This window comes from Haemaphysalis longicornis, unplaced genomic scaffold (assembly GCF_048455015.1).
Source record: "Haemaphysalis longicornis isolate Haplotype H1 unplaced genomic scaffold, Haemaphysalis longicornis Haplotype H1 scaffold_6, whole genome shotgun sequence".
Taxonomy (NCBI): Eukaryota; Metazoa; Arthropoda; class Arachnida; order Ixodida; family Ixodidae; genus Haemaphysalis; species Haemaphysalis longicornis.
The window spans coordinates 29,848,553-29,855,899 of NW_027526407.1; the positions used below are offsets into that span (position 1 = coordinate 29,848,553).

At 49.6% G+C, this 7,347-nt stretch overlaps 1 protein-coding gene across 1 annotated transcript; it reads left to right on the top strand.

Annotated features, from left to right (window-relative positions):
• Window positions 1–53: 53 nt before the first annotated feature.
• LOC144142425 (TNF receptor-associated factor 6-like) lies at window positions 54–7,271 on the top strand. The gene is made up of 2 exons (XM_077673928.1): window positions 54–796; window positions 3,220–7,271. Exons 1-2 carry the CDS (start codon window positions 503–505, stop codon window positions 4,183–4,185), a joined length of 1,260 nt encoding a protein of 419 aa, XP_077530054.1. The 5' UTR covers window positions 54–502; the 3' UTR covers window positions 4,186–7,271.
• The last annotated feature ends 76 nt before the right edge of the window (window positions 7,272–7,347 follow it).

Below are 7,347 nucleotides of genomic sequence, written 5' to 3' on the forward strand. Positions count from 1 at the left end.
AGTGACACTGTTCGATTATCGGTCAGGGCCATCCGCGAACTGCCCAGGATATGTCCTGGTGCCCAATTTTGGCACAAAGGCAATTCTTGAACTGCCCAAGTTTTACTCAGGACTACCTTACCTAAGATAAGGTAGTACAAAGAGTGTAGCGTAACAGCATATCCCATAGACGGATGATCTTTTGTCTGGCAAGAAAAAAAAATTCCCTTTTATTGCCGTATCCTACAACTGGGCTTCTTGGCCTTAGAGCCATTCATTCCATTCGCGTATTTCGCGCATTCAAGGAAAAATGACGTCTTTATTTACTTGGAAAATCAAGTAGTACGCAATGATGAGCCGTGGAGGCGTTAGTGGACGCCACGAGTTGCGCTGACTCTGCCTTGCGGCGTGTTTACGAGCGTTACCGGCGCTACGCCGAAGCTGTCAAAACAACCCAAGGGTCAAAGCTCTTCGTCAAAGTTGTCAAAGTGGTCAAAGCTCGAAGCGAGCTGTGCGGAGAAGCATGCCTCCGGCGGCGGCCAGCCAGCAGCAGTACGCGCTGTTCGGGTTCGCGGAGGAACTGGACCGGAGACCGCTACACTTCGTGGAGCCGATGCCCCCGGCCAGGCTGTGCGGCGCCTGCGGCCTGGTGCCGAAGCTCATCGGCTTCCTGCCCTGCGGCCACTTTCTGTGCAAGCCGTGCTGCGAGCAGTGCGCGCTGGCCGAAGGGGCCGTGTGTCCGCTGGACGGGGACACCTTTCCGGAGGAGGACGTCGACTGGAGGGTGTTCCCCGCCGACAACCTCACCAAGAGGCAGGTGGGCCGGTAGCGAATTAAACCTCAAAATTAGAGCTGAAGACTCTTGCACGGAACTCTGAAAGTGAGCGTGTCAGACGGGACGGGAAGAGAAGTGGACAAACGTAATACGTTTAAATCTTAAGCATAGTTTCTGTCAGTGAGCGCCCCTTTCCGGGCCAATCCCCCTGAGGAGGTATGATTCATTCTTGTGGCACCAACAACACAACTTGTGCTTTGTCTGGCGCAAGGGCTGGTCTACTTCGAGCACGACCTCCCGTCCCGGCAGACGCGCTGTCGCCTTCTTTCAAAGGCAAATGACCAAACTAAAACAAAGGAAACCAGGATGGACCTGTTAGGTTCAAGGTCTTGCATGGTGTGCTGCACGGAAATGCGAATTACTGAGCGTGTTGGTGCCCCATTCTTAAAAAACCTTGGTAAGCATTGCCAAATCGCACCTTCAACAACCCTGGTGTCATGCCCACTTCAAAACTGCCACCCGCCGCGGTGGCTCAGTGGCTAAGGCGTTGCACTACTGAGCACGAGGTCGCGGGTTCGATTCCCGGCCGTGGCGGCCGCTTTTCTGATGGAGGCGAAAAGCAAAAACGCCCGTGTGTTCGAGATTTCGGCGCACGTTAAAGATCCCCAGGTGGTCAAAATTAATCCGGAGCCCTCTACTACGGCGCGCCTCATCGCCTGCGTTGCGTCGGCGCGTTAAACCCTACAATCAATCAATCAACTTCAAAACTGTCGGTAGGAGAAGTCTGTCTGGATTTTTATCCGACCGGCAAAATCACGTCCACTCACTGGGGTTCTTCGATTTACAGTCTCGGACTCACCGCGGACTCCCCGAGATGCCATCCGTCACTCGATTTTCCCTTATATCCCTATGGCTTCGGGGAATCCTCGGACTACCCGCGGACTATCCGTGGTGAGTCCGAGACTGTAAGTCGAAGAGCCCCACTGATTAGCTAGAGCACGTGCTAGTTTCTATTTCTTGCTTTGGTTGGGGTTCAGTCATCCGGACGTCTGGAGTTTTGTCCACACTTGGCCGTCGCTACAGCTAGGTCTGCTTATCTGTAATGATAAATAGTTATTAATAACAAACAGTGACTCTGGCTAGTCACTGAGCAGAAGTGGTTTTACATGGTGACCCTGCTGTTATAAAGTCTATGAAATCAAGGGCATAATGCTTTGCCCGAAGATGCCATATTTTTCACAGTCGTTGTTATGGTTGAACTATCCAAACGCTGCAATAGTTGCATTGCTGAAGTCTGTAGTCTGTTGGTGCATTTGCATAGAGCCCCATTCACGTGTTGGTAAAAGAGCGGGGCACGTTTCATTGTGCCTAAGGCAGCAGTGTGTGTGAAATTATTGACCATGAGTCGAGGATACACAGTCCATGGAGCCCTGGTTAACAGTGTTTGTACGTACGTTGGGACTTTTCATTGTCATAACCTGCTGCTCACTAAATGGTGAGCGACCAGCTGCTCAAATTGAGTCAAGATGAGTCTATTTTGAAGATTTTTTCTTTGGTCGTTTTCATACGCTGTGAGAACTGACGATGCTAGCCGCATAGAAGCAGCTAGCTTGGCAAGCTTGTCGGCCCTTATGGGTGCTGAGCAGCAGATGTCGACAGGTGTGCCACACAGTCACTGCAGCAATCCCATCGCAGTAACAAAAAAATTTATTTCAGAAAAAAAAAAACAACAAATAAATGCAGTGGTGTGCCTGGGAAACAAGTCACTGCATACTGAAACAATCACTGCATACAAAATGCGCAAGTAACATTTTTACTGACAAAAAAATTGTGGGTCAGTCTGATGTAGATTTGATCTAGGTGCTTAGCAAGCTTGCTTGCGTCTTTCAGTCACATCAGTTTCACGTCCGATTGTTCTATTTTACAGAATAGTTTTTCTGCCGACTTGGATATGGCCCTGCCTTAAAATATGGGGGCTGTGTTTGCCGTTCATGAAACACTTCAGAGCAGAAAGCAAAACTTTTGTTGATGAATGCGTATTGAGGTTCCGGCCCAGTGTAATGCACTTTTGCTGTCCGTGCTGAAACGTGACAAATCAAGTGCTGCTGATATCATCCAGAAAGTCGCATGCACACTCGTTCAAATAACTAGCAGTGCAGTGTTTCTGGCACACGATATTGATGAGTGCCCATGTCATGGTTCTAGAGGTGGTTTAAAAATCAGCAGCAAGCAGAAAAATGAAACCAAAGAAAACATTTCTGCACTCCAGTTCTCTAAGTGTGCTCGGTGCGTGGTGAAATTCGAATTTGAAAAACTTCATAATTTGAATGTGAAAACATCAATAAACTATCGGCAATTCGAATAAGCATGGGCAGGAAAGTTAAGCCTGGTTGACCACTGTCCTGAACCACACACAGTTACAAAAGTGCGGTTGTTTCCCAGAACGTGTCATCTGTTCATTCCAGGTAAAGTGCTGGAACGAAGCAAACGGCTGCAGCGCCGTCGTGAGCGTCGCCGAAATCTCCCAGCACTACCACCGCGACTGCGGTCACCACACAGCTCGCTGCCCCAAATGCTCGGCCACCGTCCTTTGGAAGGACGTGTGCGGTCACCTGAGGACTCAGTGCAGCGCCCTCGTTCTCAGCAGCCTTCCAGAGAGCCACCAGGGGGCAGGCGACAAGGTGGGCATGACGTCGTTGACATCCTTCGAAGCACTGCTCGAAGACCGCGTCACAGAGATGCGGGCGTGGCTCGAGCGACTCTCCGTCGAGAACGACGCGCAGAGCGATCGGATGAACTTGCTCTGCCACAACGTCAACAGCTTGAGAGAAACGATAAAGCAGGAGCTGGAGTCGGCCGCGAGCCAGACTTCCAACGGCCTGGCGCGCAACGCCGCCGCCGTATCCGGTGTCAAGTTGGGGGTGACGGAAAAATGCGACAAGATACTGGGCAGTGTCAGCGCCGTGCAGTGGCACCTCGGCAAGTCCGCCAGGAGCCACCAGTGGACTGTCAAGGGGTACGCGTCTCTGAAGCTGGCCGCTTGGAGAGGCGGAACGGCGGAGCAGCACAGCAGCCGCGTCTACCTCCGTGGCTACTTGGTCACTCCGGGAGTACTCCTCAAGAAAAGGGAGGACGCCGTGGTGCTGCACCTGATGCTGCAGATACACAGGGGCGAGGTGGACGAGTTCCTCGAGTGGCCGTTCAAGTGCGAGATCCGGCTGAGTGCAGTTCACCCCGAGATGCGCGAAGTGGGCTGCCGGCTGCTCTGCAAGCCGGAGTATCGGCTCGCGGAGTACTACTCGAGGCCGATGGAGTCCAGCAACCTGCCTCTGTACTTTGGCAGCAGGTTCTTTGACTTGAGGGAGCTGGAACTGAACAGCTATATCAAGAACGACGAGCTGGTTCTGAGGTGTGAACTCCTCTCCTCGTGATGTGAGCGCAGGCGATGACCTGTGTGGGCTAAAACGTGCGACTGCTTGATGATGCTTCGTGCTTTGATGTGCAGCACTGAAAATACTCCTGTGTTAACTGTGTTAACTGTGCTGTTAGTGCGTGTAGCCTTGTCCCCATTCTCCCTCTATGCACGCCTGAGGAGAAAAGCAAAGCACTCGCCACTTGGCACTTGGTGTAAACTCTGATCAGTTTAGAGGGACCCTCCAACACTTTTATCAACTTTTTCTAAATCTTAAATGCTTGCAGAACGTAGTCAAACACATTCAGTACTTAGAATGGGGGGTCACAAACTACCTCAGTCAAAAATTGCTGCTCTATGCCCATCAGACAACTTAGAAACTTGTTTGAATGATTTTTGTCGATTTCCTGGGATTGGCGCTCTATCAGTGCTTGAATTACGGCATTAGAGCGATGTAGCGGCAACTGGCCAGCTTCATTTCAGCACATTAAAAAAAAAAAATTGCCACAAAGGCAAAGCATAACCGGAACGCAGGTAGTTCTGCTTCAACAAGCAAATCATGCAGTGCCGCTCCATGCTGGCAATAACTATAGCTTTCACAGTGTTTCCAGATGCAAAGGAAAGAGTGTTTTTCATAAGTGTTGCACAGTCCCTTTTAAGACGGTCCTTGGAGACATTTTCCCGGCCGCGGCGGCCGCTTTTCTGATGGAGGCAAAAAGCAAAAACGCCCGTGTGTACGAGATTTCGGCGCACGATAAAGACCCCCAGGTGGTCCAAATTAATCCGGAGCCCTCCACTACGGCGCGCCTCATCACCTGTGTTGCGTCGGCCGTTAGACCCTACAATCAATCAACCAATCCCTGGAGACATTTTGATGCGAACAGTTGCAATTACGTTTGTATGAGTTTTGCGACAGTGAGACAGCTTTTTGGTCTGCTCTTGTGGAACTTTTTGCATTCAACTTCTTTCTCGAACTCTCAGTATGCTAAGTGCAATGTGTGAATGTTGTTTACGAGCTGCAGCAATGAGTTTTTTGTGCGAAAGTGCTGCTATGGAACCTTCTTTCATTTATGTTCAGCTCTGTCATGTCTTCTTTCATAAAGTTGGCTTTTCCTCATTGTGATGCATGCTCGCAGTGAAACGTACTTAACAGAAGATCATTGGATTCAGTGGATCGCCCACAACTGTGTAGCCTGCCATCACACCTGTGACGACAACGCTAACTGGCTATTACAGAAACTGTGTTGCAATTTCAATGTGGCTGTGGTGATCTTGACTTGCGTTGAAAGACGCTCCCAAACGTTGATCTTGGCAATTCACCTTGGAGCTATGCATTGACCATGTCTTTATATGCAGACCTGCCTTCTTTAACTTTTGCTGGCTGGCTGAAATGAGGTGGCATTCTTTTTTTGCACCAAATGAGCAAGCGAACAAACAAGAAATATGGTGGCTTTGTGGCAGCCTGAAGTAAATAGCTTTGCTGTAAAACGTGTGTACTCCGGCACCAGATAAGGCTACATGATAAAACATAGCGGGGCTTAAAAGGACCCTCCAGCGCTCTTTGAGCAGTGCAAATAAACGTACACGGCATTTATATTACGCTGCGAAGAATGCCTGAGCCAAATATTGCATGTGTACGTGAAGTGGCAAACTCGCAAATGACTGCAAAAGATGCGGGAAAACCAACCGCACTCTTTTCAATTTCACTCATTATGCACTGCTTTAATTACGTCATTCACGGGTGGTGCAGCTGCACCAATTGCACCAGAGTGTAGCATTTGCGACTTGCTGCTACAAGACGCGCCAAAATTACAAAATTGACGTAATTGCACCCGTGCTGAGCCAAAGCACAAAATTAAGGGCAGGTCACCCTTTCCGAGTGGAATTGCCCGCCAGGGTTGCCACTCGGGGCTACTTTTCACCACATTGGCAAATCGGGCAGGCCTGTGGCAACCTGAAATTATGAATGGCGACATGGCGAATTTCTGGCAATTTTTGGCTGGGTACTCTCTCGATTAAGTTACAGGTTGTAGTCGCTGTTTCTAGTCTAGTCTCGGTTCCAGTCTGGTGGCTTCTCTTTCTCCGTCCATCTCGACGGCAGTGCAAAGTTCTGCGTGTGATGCGGTATTGAGGTGTTGAGAGATTGTTCTCGCTTTTCCCGAGGCGCGCATATCTAGGGGGGGGTAGGCATCGTGGAGTGGAAAGCGGGACGCAACTGGCACGGCTCGCATGAAATCGTGCGCGGCGGCGGTTCAGGAACTGCAGGAAATACTTCACTTTCAACCACTCGACAGACGCCCTACTGGCCTGTGCTCATGTTCAAGAAGGCACGAATGCCTGTGTTTTTGTTGCAACACACCCCCCCCACCTCTCCCTCCTATGAGAGAGAGCATGCGGCTTTCGTCGTGTAGTGCACAGTCGAGTTGATAAGGAATGATTACGCGCGATTTTTCATTGCGCACGGCTTTGGTGATAGTGAATGCATTTTTATCATTCCTGCAAGAGGAGATTGCTGGGACAGTACACTCAACCCCGAAATTCGTTGCGAATAGTCGGTGGCAAGTGCTGCGGGGTCCCGTTAAAGGATAGTCTGCTTTTTTTTACGCCAGTTCAGTGGACTCAGGAGTTCTAGTCATACAGGGCGACTGGAAGCATTCTGTTCTTCCTGGTGACCCTTGCACTGAATTTAATTGCTTTTAAATGAGTTTCTGCTGCTAGTCTAGAAAAGAAGCTTGTGCAAAATCTTCGTTCTATGCAAAGAGTGAACCCACTAACTCCCGCACCGGTTCAGCTCACTTGTAGGCAGATATGCAGTTTGCAGTATTCACTTGATGTTTAGATGCTCTTGCCTCTCTCTTTTTCTAGAAGGGTGCTTAGATAGCCTGTTTCTCCACTCATGCCTTTGCAAATTGTACTGCAGAAAGGTGTACGACGTGGTAGTCTTTGCGAAGTTTTCTGCATTGATAAACAATTTCTGCTTTAATGAAGTAACAAGCGGCATGTCTGCATTCACGGCACTGCGATCTACCAATGTAAGCCAACGTGAAGCTACGTTTGAGTGTACGCTTCAAGTGTCATGAAGACGAAATACAACCTTGTTCAGCTCGAAAGAACTAACTTTTGGTGACTCATTCAGCTCCATTCCACCCACGAGAGACATTTCTCAACTGAGGAAACAGAA